General features: G+C 54.4%; 1 protein-coding gene across 4 annotated transcripts in view; it reads right to left on the reverse strand.

Moving 5' to 3' along the window:
• TMPRSS13 (transmembrane serine protease 13) overlaps window positions 1–9,611 on the reverse strand; it is a 28,460-nt gene extending 18,849 nt beyond the window's left edge. Inside the window, exon 1 of one of the 4 annotated variants that reach the window (XM_072822206.1) lies at window positions 9,256–9,611. In XM_072822206.1, coding sequence (XP_072678307.1) covers window positions 9,256–9,276 — 21 coding nt within the window. In that variant the 5' untranslated portion in view covers window positions 9,277–9,611. The remainder of the gene's footprint in view (window positions 1–9,255) is intronic. The other 3 variants (XM_072822204.1, XM_072822203.1, XM_072822205.1) reach the window with 3 other exon arrangements.
• Window positions 9,612–12,776: the final 3,165 nt, after the last annotated feature.

Below are 12,776 nucleotides of genomic sequence, written 5' to 3' on the forward strand. Positions count from 1 at the left end.
AGATTTAACACTCTAATGGCTGGTTATAGGAGACTTTGCATGCTCCAAGGGCTTTGTATGTGTTTACTCACTTAATCCTCAGAACAGAACCACTCCCATTTTGCAGAGAGACTAAGCGATGGGATCAAGCTGTCATAGCCGGAGAGTGCTTCTGTGAGCTGGAGAGCCGGAGTGTGAGTCCAGAAAGCCAGGCTCGGAGGCCAGCTCAACCTTGAGGCATTACTGCCTCTCTGAGGAGCGACGCCTTATGTAATCCAGCAGCCAGCTGGCCTTAGTCGGCAATCAGGGAACACTGGTCCTGCTTCTCCCTGGAAAGTGGAGCCTTTGGGGTGCTCTAAATCTAAGAGGGAGCAGTCCAGGGAACGAACAGGAGTGGCAGGGATGGTGAGGGCAGCGCACCTGTGCTGGGGGTACAGTCAGCAGGGCTGTGCAGAGGGGGCAGGCTCTGGACCCCTGGCACCTGTTTCCATCCCTCATCTGCCACCGTGCTTAACACTGGACACGATTAGGAAGCAAACCAGTTCAGGAAAAGCCCTCGTCGTTAGAACATCAGCCCAGGTCAACACCATCATCCCTATCAGGCAGGGTTTGGATTTAACTTTTTATTTTTATTTTATTTATATATTCATGAGAGACACACAGAGAGAGGCAGAGACATAGGCAGAGGGAGAAGCAGGCTCCCTGTGGGGGGTCCTGATGCGGGACTCAATTCCAGGACCCCGGGATCATGAACTGAGCCAAAGGCAGACGCTTAACTGCTGAGCCACCCAGGTGCCCCTGGTTTTCCTATTTTTAACTCTCTTTTCTAAGAGTCAGAAGGAACTGATTTGGTCACTGCCTCATTGTTCTGGAGGTCACAAAATGAATTCAAGGAGGAATCTAGAGTCTCTGGCCACACTCAGCTTACTACGGGCAGGGACCAGGACCCATTACTCCAGGGAGTTACTGGGGTTAATTAATGGATATGGGTAAGAGACCAGGTGCTTGGGCCAGCCAAGCAGGGACACAGTTGTGTGTGTTTAGGGATCTGAAGGGCATGCAGCTGACCCAGCTGGCCCAGAGCTCAGATTCCCCTCTCACCCCCTCTATCTAGAGACTAGATCTCCAGAAGGGGAAAACAGATGAGCCCCCAGATGCTTCAAGGGGAGCAGGACTGGGGTTGGGGGCAAGGAGAGGCAGAGAGGAAATGCTGAAATATAGCATGCATCAGCTGACAGCCCTGGCTTTGGAGTCAGGCAGATCCAGGGCACCATCCTACCTCCAGGTGTGTCACCTCGGGCAGGACACTAAACCCTCCTTTTTCTTTTTCTTAATTTGTAGAATAGGACTAATGATCTTGAGGATTCAAGGAGGTAACACAGAAAATGTCTCGCCTGGGTCTGGCACACAGCAGCCAGGCGGGAAATGAGAATCTCCCTCCGCTTTTGCACTGGCCCACACAACACCCACCTTGCCGAGATTTAACAGCCGTGGGCCTTACCGATGGGCCCAAAGGTGGGAGCTCATCTTAGAGAAAAAAGAGGTGCTAGACAAAGGCCAGACTAAAGTCCTTCAATGAGAGAGACAAACCCAGGCTGTGTAGAGCCTGTGCTGGCCACCAATGGTGGCCCGAGCCTTGGCACCTGCCTGGGACCCTGGCATCAGACATGTCAACTGGCCTGCCAGCCTTCCCTCCCTGCTATGCTCACACTACAGGCCTTTCCCACCCTTGGGGGCAAATTCCCATTACACGATGCAAGAAAATGATAATAGCTCACCATATATGGTACTTTAGAATGACAATAAATTTCTATGTCTGTGGTCTCACAAGGTCCTCACTCCAACCCTGAATATTTTTAGAAGCCCTTTTACAGATGACAAAACCAAGGTGCAAGGCTCAGATTGCTTAGAATCACAGTCAGGATTCTTCCCCAAGCCTGGGGGGGGGGGGTCCCCTGCCTTCTCAAGTCAGCAGCAAGAGCCCCCGACACAGTCTTCTCCTGGCACCCGTACACGGGGTGCTCCTTCTGCATTTGTGACATCACCTGAGAACTGGGGTCTGGGGCCTTGCAGGCTGGGAGTGCCATGGGGAGCCCAGCGGTGAGGCTGCTGGTTCTACAGCGATCTCACTCTTGTGGAACTTTCTGGTGGGTCCCATGGCCTGCCAAGACTTGATGGATCCTGGGGATGGGAGAGGCCCCATGCCAGGTAACAAGCACGGTCTACACCAGTGGGTGACTCTGGGCCTGTGGCTCCACCTCTTCACACTCCCAGTTTCCTCATCTGTAAGGTGAGCCAGTCACCTGCTTCATAGCACTGGAGCGATAGGTGCTGTATGTACAGTAAGGACTCGGTGCCCATTAGCTGTGACAGTGGCCGGTCATCTGTTAAAGATGCTGGACTTGAAGTAGAAAAATCTGTGTTCAAATATGACTGCGTACATTCCTGAATGGTCTGCCCTGGGCAAGTAAAGGGAACACACCTGTCTCAATGTGCGTGAGATGGGGATGACCTTGCCTCCCTCCCCCAGATAACTGCAAGATAAACATGGAAGAGCCTGGTCCCCAAATGTGTTTCACATCGTATCAAGGGCCGAAGCCCGCTAGGGACTTAGCTTGACCCCATTTCGACCTCATCACAGCTCTCTATGGGAGGTATTGTTAACCCCATTTTATGGATTTTGAAACTGAGGTCCCAGGAGGTTAAGAACATACCCAAACCCACCTCTCAGGTAAGTGACAGGGCTCGAATCCTGCCCAGGCAGGATCTGGACCCACAGTATCACGAGTGTCGCCAGTAACTTCCTTCGCTTCCTTGAGGCTGACAGCGCGTGAAGAGCTTCCACACCCATTATTTCCTGGGATCCTCATGGGGTCTTGCTAGCAAACTGGGCAGGAACTATGGCCCCTGGTTCTTGAAGAAACTGGGGTAGGGGACCAGACAGCATGCCCAGAGCCCCTAAACAAGTTGGTGGGCTTGTGGGGACTTCCCACAACCTTCTGATTTCACATTCAAGAGCTCAGGCTGTCCCCACTGGAGTAGGACCCCAGGGCTCTGGTCCTGGTGCCACTTCACCAGGGCAGGAAAAAGGGACCTGGGTGGGCTGGTGGAGGCCCAGCAGGAGGAGGTGGGAAGGCTGGGGGAGGTTGAGCAGTGGGAGGGAGTTAGACCAGAGATGTAGGGTGGGGGCTTGGTGGAAAGCTCAGGGCAGCCAGAAAGGCAGAGGGGTCTCCCAGCCTTCCTTGGCCAAGCCTTTCCCCAGCGCTTATCCCACCGCTTGAAGGTCTCAACATGCCTACCCATGGCCTCGGCCCCCAAGGAAGCAGGGAGAAGAGTCCCTGGGGAGGTGAGCTGGGGTCTGGACAGGAGACTCCCATGGGTCCCTCTACCTGGAGTCTGGAGAGAACTAGGGCATGTAAAATGGGACCGATCTTGGGCTCAGTACCCAAGGGGCTGGGAGGGGGTGAGTCGTCCTCAGCCAGTCTCTAAAGCTGCCACCTTAGCCTCAGCAGCCTGTGGAAAGCCCTCCCAGGGCTGGGGGGCAGGGGCAGCGGCAGGGGCATGGAGGAGAGGCTGGGCCTTGGGGGTAGACAGGGCCCCGGAGGCCTCAGTAGAGCAAGCACTCTGGTGTCAGAGCCGGTGGGAGGCACATGCAGAGGTTTGGGCCCCAAAGACAAGGCCAAGAGAAGAGGCCTGACCCCAAGTTCCCCATAAAAGCTGCCATGTGGGAAACCCTGAATCCCAGCAGGATGGACGGGCAGCCGTCTTGGGGCAGCCCCAAGACCAGAGGAAGGCAGCCTCCATGGTGAGGCCGTCTGCTCCATCCCCCTGACTCTGAACCTCAACCTGAAGCATCGCAGGACGCTGAGAAGAGCTCCCATTTTCCGGGACCACTAGAAGAGGTTCCACAGCCATTCTTTACCCATTTCATGGCCTGCCACCCCACCTGCTGGAAGTTCCTCCTCATGTCTAACCCATTATAGCAGTAACTCATTTCCTTTCCTCAATTCTTAGCCAGCAGCTACTGAGATTCCAGCCACCCTCCTGGTGGCCTGGCCTCACCCTCAGAGCAGATGCCTCCAGTAGGTGGGGAAGAGGGTGGGAGGACACTTCGTGCCCAGAGCGCCAGGATCCAAGGGGCTGAGCCCAGGTCAGAACCAGCCCAACTCCTGGCCTTCGCCAGTGAGCAGAAGACCTAGCAACGGAACTCAGATGACCCACTCCAGGCTCCCCACGACCCGCCTGCAGGCGAGAGGCTCCTCAGCCTGTCTGGGGGCAGATGGACAGGGCCGAGCCAGAGGGTGGGTGACTCTGGGCCACTTCCCTGACCAAGCACTGCCAGTCATTCTTTCCTGGCCCTGCCTCTCCTCCCCGCCCCAGGCCCTACAGGGTGGTCCCTGGGGTGAGCCCCTGGGGTAATCTGTGGTTTCCCGTGGCAGAGCCTGTCCCGTGGGCCCTCACCTGCTGGGGGATGGCTGTGAGAGGACAAGGACCCCCGTGGCCCTGCCCTTGGCGTCTCTCCACATCCTGCCAGCCCAGCCAGCCATGCCGGGGAGGAGGGGGTCCTCTGTTGCGCTGTGCCCTGCGGCAGCCACCTCAAGGATGGCTCAGTTTTGTGGCTGCTGCCAAGGATTGAGCTCCGGGCTTTGCTTAGCGACTGTGCTCCAACCACAGGAGGTGGCCTCAACTCTGGAATAGAGGCACCATGGGCTGCTCAGAGCCCACAGCAGGCAGGGAGAAGAATCTAGTAAAGGGCTCCTGTGGGAACGTCCACCCAGGCAGCAGCAGCCGTAACGCAACTTCAGGACCCAAGGGCAGGTCCACCAGGGCCCATTCAAGTCCAGTCAAAGCTGGCAGGGCCTCCCTCCTCTGCCCTGGGCCATCCCTTCAGAGGGCCTGCACCCCAGGGCAGGCTGGGCACATCACTGGCTGCCAGGGCTAGAAGGATCTTGAAAACCCTCTAGTTGTAGTTCCTTTAGCCTACTGATAAGGTGATGAAGGCCCAGAAACGCAATGCAACTAGTCTAAGGGCACACAGCCAGTTGGGGGCAGGGCCCAAAACAGAACCTTCTGGCTCCTGACCTCGGGCTGCTGCACATCACTGTGCTCTCCCAGCACCCTTTACCAGGCTCCAGTGGGGAAGGACTCCCCACCAGACTTAGGCCCCTGTGGCAGCTTCTTTCTCCCGGTGATCCTGAGTATCAAGGATGTTCAGGATGGGGGGCAGAGGCAGGACCCTAGCCTGGCACCCCAGCATCCCAGGCTAGGCAGGAAGAGATGCCCCAGTCCCTGCTAGAAGCACCAGGAAAAATCAGGAGCTTCCTTGGGCAAGACCTAAGTGGGCCTTGTGCCTGTCAGGATGCTGGGGAGCCCATGGGCCATGGCAGGGGAGCCCTAAACCCATCCCATGTGGACGGGACTGTGCTTAAACTGGCCTCCAAGGAACTGATCTGAACTGGGACGGAGTGGATCATGCTTCTTTTCCTTCCTACTCAGCCCAGGCTTCCTTGGACCTCTAGGTACACACGGCTTCCTCCTACTCCCCCCTCCCTGAACCCAGAGAAATTCCACAAATGCAGTCTCCCCTCAGAGCACAGCCAGATTCCCCAGCACCCCCTTCCAAACTGGGAAACCCCTGGAATCAAACTGGGCTCCAGACAAGAAGCCAAGCAGAGGCCTCCCTTGCAGCAGGCTTGGGAGGCCAGGGGAGTCTTGCTTCTGCTCCCAACCGTGCGTGACCTTAAGGACAGTTGTATCCCTCTCCGGGTCTCCGCTCCCTGACCTAAAAAAGGAAGGGAGCAGACAAATTGGCTGTTTTCAAGCAGGGTTCCCAGAGCATTAGAGGTTCCAAGGAAATACCTCTGCGACTATTGTAGCAGGGAAAGGGCTTGGAGTCCTTCACCCCACTTCAGACAGAGGAGATCCACTTCACAGTTGTGTACAATGGGCTCTACATACGGTTTCATTTGACAAAAGAGGCTGCTACAAAGGACTTGAAAATTACCAGCCTGGGCGAGCACTGAAGTTCCTTCTAGTTTACGATGATGCCTCATGAAAAAGCCTCGGGGAATCCCTCTTAGACCAGTGTCAAAACACCTCCTTGTCCATTCATTCGTGTGTTCATTCATTCATTTGTCCATTCATCAAAGAGGTTAAAGAACACCCAGGACTTACTGCTGCCAAGCAAATAACCTTTGATCACCCAGGGTCTTGCTGCCTCAGTTGCTGCCCCCACCCCCCATGTGCCTTCTGTGCCAACGCCAACGCTGGAGAAGTGACACAGTTCAGGGCTGGTACATAATGGAGGTTCCCTGGACAGTCCTATCAGAGGAGCCACACTCCATGAGGTCCTGCCAGAGTCCCGACGAAGCCCCCGCCAGGTTCCCCGTGATGGCTTCCCTCGTGCTTCCCCCCCAGCACCCTGGCCACCTGGCTGGGCACGGTCTACCACCGCTGTTGCTGTACCAAGAGGAAGTTGTTTTGCCAAAACAAGACACTTAAGCTAAGTGGCTATTGTTACATCAGCCGGCCTTCCCACCCAGCACCCAAACCTGGAGCCCCGTACACACACTCCCACACATTCTCATTCACATTTGCCAAGTCACAGGGACAATGCAGGGGGAGGCAGGGAGGGATGGGCCAGGTGGAAGGTTGCCCAGCACCAATGACAACATAAAACACAGAGGTCTCAGGTGAGGGCAGCATCCCTGTAGGGCCAAAGGCCAGGTGCCAAGGGTCCTGAGGGAGCCTGCACTCTGGGGTCAAAGGCACAATGACCTGACCCCATTGGTTGGCTATCTTAGGAACCTGCCCAGCCCCTGCAGGGGAGAGTACCTCATCCTGAACCAGCCCTGCGTCTGCCAACCACTCTTTGGTCCACGACCTCTGAGGTCTTTGACTAAGTGAGAACCTGCTCTATTATAAGAAGACTCGGTCTACAATGGATTGCTGCTTTAGCAGTGGGTCCATCAGTCTTTCTTTAATAAGCATTGCACTTCTGTAAGCATTAAGAATGTGAGGCCTATGGAAAACAACACAAAACACACACTACTATTCAAGAACAAATGCACATGTCCTATCCAGGGTGGCACACCTGCAATCCCATTCCATGTAATTCCAAAGACTGTCATGGAACCAGAAAGGGACCTGGGGTTGGAGCAGGAAGCAATTTGTCCAATCCTCATTTTTGGTAGGTGGAAAAGCTGAGGCATGGAGAGATTTGTCCACATCGTTAGAGGAGTCAGGGCTAGACCCTAGATGATGATAGGAGGAGGAGGAGAAGGAGGAGAAGGAGGAGGAGGAGGATAATCTGAACACTCTGTGACTCTCTCTCTCTCTCTCTCTCTCTGCCAGATGCTATTTGAAAAGGGCCTCATAACTGAAAGTCACTAGGCTAAGGCACCTTGAAGTTGACACTATCTTTATTCATTTTACAGATGAAGAAACTGAGGTACAAAAAGGTTGATTTGCCCAAAGTCACAGGTGACCTGGAACTTGGTCAGTGTTCTACCCACATCGTGCAGCTTCTCCTTCGAAGACAGAGAAGCTTTCTCACCTCCTGTCCAAGGTTCCCCGTGAAGACCCAACCAACTCACACAGGAGCTTCATCAGGCTTAAGTCCCTTGCCCACCATCTTCCTCAATACTTTATGGAGCCAAAGAACCAAAACCACAATGTACATCTGTCTGCCATGAAGCCCTCGGAGAGAAGGCATGGCCATAGACCATCAGTTTCTCCCAATCTCCCCTTAACTGGCCTGAAGAAATCTTCTACAAAGAACCCCAGACAGCTCTCCCTGCCCCGATCCGAGGCTCACTATCTTGAAAGTTCTGCCTTAAACAAGGGGGTGAATTTCAGAATCTTAAATTAGGAAGTAGTGGTTTAGTTCTTTCACTCCAAAGTAAGTTAGGATGGCCTCCCAGAACGAATATGGTGCCCACCACACCACGTAACACTTCTTCCGTCAGGGAAGTGACCTGGTGACCTTCCATGTTGGTCCCTAATTCTGGAAAGATGAGCATCGTAGGCAGATGTCACCTCCATCACCCTGCCTGGGGACCGGCCTTAACATTCTTTGGACAAATCAGCCCTTCTCCCCATTGTATTTAGAGATCATCAAGTTTAGGCTCCCAGAAAGTCACCAACAAACATGCCCAATGGCTGTGACTGTGAGTTCACCTTCCCCACACCTCAGACAAAACTCTATTCTGCCCTGTGCACTGCCTTTACTGCTCACCAGCAGCTCCAAGGAAGCTAGAGGCCTAGGACCAAATGACTTTGGTGAGGTGGAGACAGGAACCCAGGAGAACAGTGCAGAGGTTGGGAGGGAAGCCTCGGAAAGAAAAGTCAAGAGGGGCCTGGAACAATGGTGGAAAAGATGGTGGTAAAGGTTGCAGAAAAGTTATCTGGGGTTCAGAATGGACCACAAGCCACCTATAAGCCAGCACATAGGCTGAGCTGATCCTTCTCAAACCCAGAGCTGCCCCATCCTTCCCAGAGTCTCTGATTCTACTACTTCAGTAAAGAATAAAAAGATGGAGAGAAGTAGAAAGCAAGACCTCAGGAGAAGTTAGAGCACAAGAAGAATGTCCCTCAAGAAAAGAAAGCTGAGGCACAGCTGAACAAAATCTTTGGAAGCCTTCGTGTCTATAACTGTCTTTTCCACGGACGACCTCCTAGCTGCTCTCTGTCACCGCCAAGAACAGAAGAGGAAAGGAACCTGAGTTGTGGCACAAGGAATTACGCTCAGACATAAGAATCATTTTCCAAGCATGAATATCATGAAGCCTGAAAATAAGTGACCAAAGGAGATTGAAAAAAATCCCCTGGAAGATCTTAAAAACACAAAGGAAGTCACATTTTTTTAAGATGGTTTAGGAGCCTAGTGAAGGGGTTAGCCAAGGTAATCTTGAAGCCCAGCTAGAATGCTAAGTTCTGGTGATTTCTCAAGCCGGCAAAAGTGATGATCTAACAGCATTAATGCCCTGGCCAGGGTGTTTCACGGGCCACAGAGCAGGAGCCCAACATTCAGGCACAGCCCTGTGGTGCTTCCCGACCAGATCCCAAATCCCATCGGCTCCTCCCCAGGGCCCCTCCTGGAAATCAGGATAGAAGGAGGCCGAGCAATCACAATCCCAAGTAGCTTCAAGTGAGAAGGCACATTCAACTTCCCCCCAAACCTGAGGCATACAGGTGGCTGGGCCCCACCTATCTTGCAGCCCTGCCCCTGCTTCCCCGGCGCTGGGAAGTTCTGGCCCAAGGCCTGTAACCACTCACCCGGCTGCTGTCCCTTTCCATGGTCTCCCGAGGGGTGAGGCTTCTGGGCTCAGCTGATGTCCACGGGAAGATCCATGTTGGCCCCTGTCTTCCGCGGCATGTGGAGAAAAAGGGGGCTGGAAGGCTGAGGGCCAGCCCCCACCAGATGGGGCGGGGAAGCGGGTTGGGACGTGTGAGGTAATCTCAAGTATAAACAACACCACAGAACTAGCCAGACCTGTCCCTCTCCTCTCCTCCGAGGCCATCCCAGTTACTCAGCGAATACCAAATACCAAATACCGGGAGTGTGAAGTTACCTCTACCCCTGAAACTGCCCCCACAGAGTCAGCTATGAGGAAATGAGGGGTTCCAGAATGCTTCTTTCAGAGGGAGCATTCTCAGAGGAAAAAATCCAGGCCCTGTGAAGACCATCGTAGGCCTGTCAACCTGAGCGCCTCAAACAGATGCTCCAGCGCCCTCTGAGGCGGGTCTGTGTTTCCACAGGGAACGTCCAAGGCCAGGGACCGGGGCCCCACCCAGGGCAGGACGGTGTCATCCTTCATCGCCAAGGACCACGTGTCCAAATCCCCAATCAAGGTACACGGCGTGGCAAAATTTCCATTTTCTGAACGATTTCTACCAAAACTCTTACCAAAGAAATTAAAATCAAACAACCTCTAATTATGCACATAGTGAATTTCCTCAACTGAAAACAATAAAACATCATGAAACAACACATCAAAAGCCAATTGAAATAAAACATGGAAGTATCTGAATGGAAACGGTTCTAAGAAATAGTGGCGGACTCATGGTCCCCTAGCTGCTGCCCATTCAGCGCCTAGAGTCAGAAGTAACAAAGGAAGAGCCTCCTCCAAAGGGGGTGCTTAGCACCCCCAACCCCAGCAGAGTTGCTTCTGCAGGGTCTCAGGTGAGCTTTAGGAAGGATTTGCGTGACTGGGCATTTGGGGGCCCAGAGGTCGTGAATGGCAGTCTTCTTAGATTAAAGAAGACTGATTCCTTCTTAGGTTGAAGGAAGCGCAGAGACCATGCAGTGATTCGGTCCTCTCCTTTTACAGATGGAGAAACAGCCTGGGAGCCTGAGGAATCCGCACAAATCACAGGGAACAAACAGCAGTGACAACAATGACAAGGCGCTGGATCTCCTGCCGAATGCTCTACATACAGTAACGCGCGTCATCTTCACAACAATGCTGTTCATCTGTCCCTCATTCATTCACCCAGCAAATATCCGAGTGCTTCTGATGCACTTGGCACTGCTCTGGGTGCTGGGGACACAGGGACAAAGCAGGCAAATACCCTGCTCCATGGCACTGGCATTGGGGGAGAGGTAGGACCAACAAAAATAAGCAGATAGATGATGATGATGATGATGATGATGGCTAGATAGATGACAAAGCAGCATATGAGAAATTGAGAAGTTCTTTTTTTTTTAATTTATTTATGATAGTCACAGAGAGAGAGAGAGAGAGAGAGAGAGAGGCAGAGGGAGAAGCAGGCTCCATGCACCGGGAGCCCGACGTGGGATTCGATCCCGGGTCTCCAGGATCGCGCCCTGGGCCAAAGGCAGGCGCTAAACCGCTGCGCCACCCAGGGATCCCCGAAATTGAGAAGTTCTATCAAGAAAAATAAAGCAGGGAGGGGGATCGAGAGGGCTGGGAGCAGAATGACAGTCTGAGACAGGGTGGTCAGGGATCCCTTCACTGAGGTGACACTTGAGCAAAGACTCAAAGGAAGTGACCACTTTTCTTCCCATTTACATGTGAGAAAACAGAAACTTCTAGCTCAGAATGGAAGCTGTCAGCTCCCGCTTCAGGTGCTGGGAAGGGAAATCTAATCCCTTAATCTAATCCCAAGGCAGAAGGATGGAGGCGAGGATGTTTGGAGGGCCCAGATAGGGACCCCGAGGTTATCCAATCTTGTGTTATTTTTGGTGTCACATTCCTGGCTCCCCAAGAGAGCAGAACTGAGCTGCAGGCCACATCCCCTTCCTGCTGCCTTGACCAGCCTGCCATGGCAGAGACCCAGTCCCGAGGAGATGCGTCCTCTTCCCTCTCTCCGAGGGACCAGCGGGCCCCCACTCTGGCCACCAGGGAGCTAGGAGGCTTCCCCAAGCCCTGGCGTTCATCACTCCATCCCCCAGCAGACCCCTGGCCTCCCAGGATCACCCTCCAGCATTTTCTCCCACTGGGAAATGGGAAGAGCTCAGACTAGGGGTTCTGGGCCAAGGGGAGCAGGCGAAAACCCCGACTTGGAGGTGAAAGCCGACTACACGAAGTCGGAGGTCTTCAGATGGAACATCTGGGAAGAGGTGATGACAGGTCAGACCAGAGAACGTGTCCGGCACCGGGTGGGCCCTGAAGAAATGTCAGGTTTATTTCTTGCCGTTTCGTCAGAGACACTAGTTGGCCTGTCCCAGCCTCCTTGCTGGCCAAGCCACCGACCCATAAGGAGCCCCGCCAGCCCGGGTTCAGCTCAGTGACCGCTGACTGCTCAGCACCAGGCCCCACCGCAGCTGCTGGGCGAGGGGCAGCGAGGACCAGAAAGGCGGGGACCCTGCGCGGAGGAGAACACACAGCGTAGGTGTTCAGGCTGGGGCGGAGGTGAAACACTGAGGAATAGAATTCTTTGCTCACAGTTTTCTTATTTCTAGAGGGAAGGGGCTAGGGTGGCATAAGACCCCGACTCTCCCCCCAACAGAGCTGGCCTTGGAGGCTTGCCCCTGCCCGCGACTTTGGCACCTGAACTTGGCCAGGCTCTGCCCTCACCTGCCTCCTCGGAAGGAAGGAGATACCTGTCCACACCATCCCTGCCTCCCTCTGACAATCCACTTTTGTTTGCCTCCCTCCCTCCGGCCCCGTTTCCTGCCCCCTCCCTCTAGCTCCCTGGCCCATGACTACCCGCTACCCAGAGGCACCCCAGACCCAGGTGTCCATTTGCCCTACCTTTCCCAATCCCCAGTGGGGACCTCGGGCCAGCAGCCAGGCCCCATTCATACCCGGTCACTTCCCACCTCATGGTTATTTCCATCTGAGGCTGGGTTTTATGTAAGAGAATACATCTGCCATGCAAATGAGCACGGGCCTCAAGGTGGCCAGAGGGAGACTGGAAGGAGCAACAGACGCCTCACTCCTATTTTGGGACTAAAGTCCCAGCTCTCTGCTTCCATGACTGCTCCCGCTGCCACCACCAACTCCTTCCTGGGGCCACCGATGGAAGTAGGGCTCTCGGAAGTTTCTCTTTTCTGGGTCCTCCATCAGCTTCACTCCCAGCTCACCCCCTGAGCTCCCTCCATGGAACCCCCGAGGACCCATCCCTCACCTCTGCACCCCACTTCCTAACTTCTCCATCACTCAGAGCACAACAGAGGGGCTTCCGTCGGGGCCCGAGGGGGCCAGACCCAGACCACACGCTCAGAGGCCAGGCAGGCAGAGAGGAGACGCTGAGCCCACCCTGGAGGAAGAGTCGGCAGGAGCAAGCCCCTGAGCCAGAGCCTGCGCTCCCCTGCCCCTCGGCACAGGGCG

The sequence above is a fragment of the Canis lupus genome, chromosome 3, assembly GCF_048164855.1.
Source record: "Canis lupus baileyi chromosome 3, mCanLup2.hap1, whole genome shotgun sequence".
NCBI classification, from domain to species: domain Eukaryota; kingdom Metazoa; phylum Chordata; class Mammalia; order Carnivora; family Canidae; genus Canis; species Canis lupus.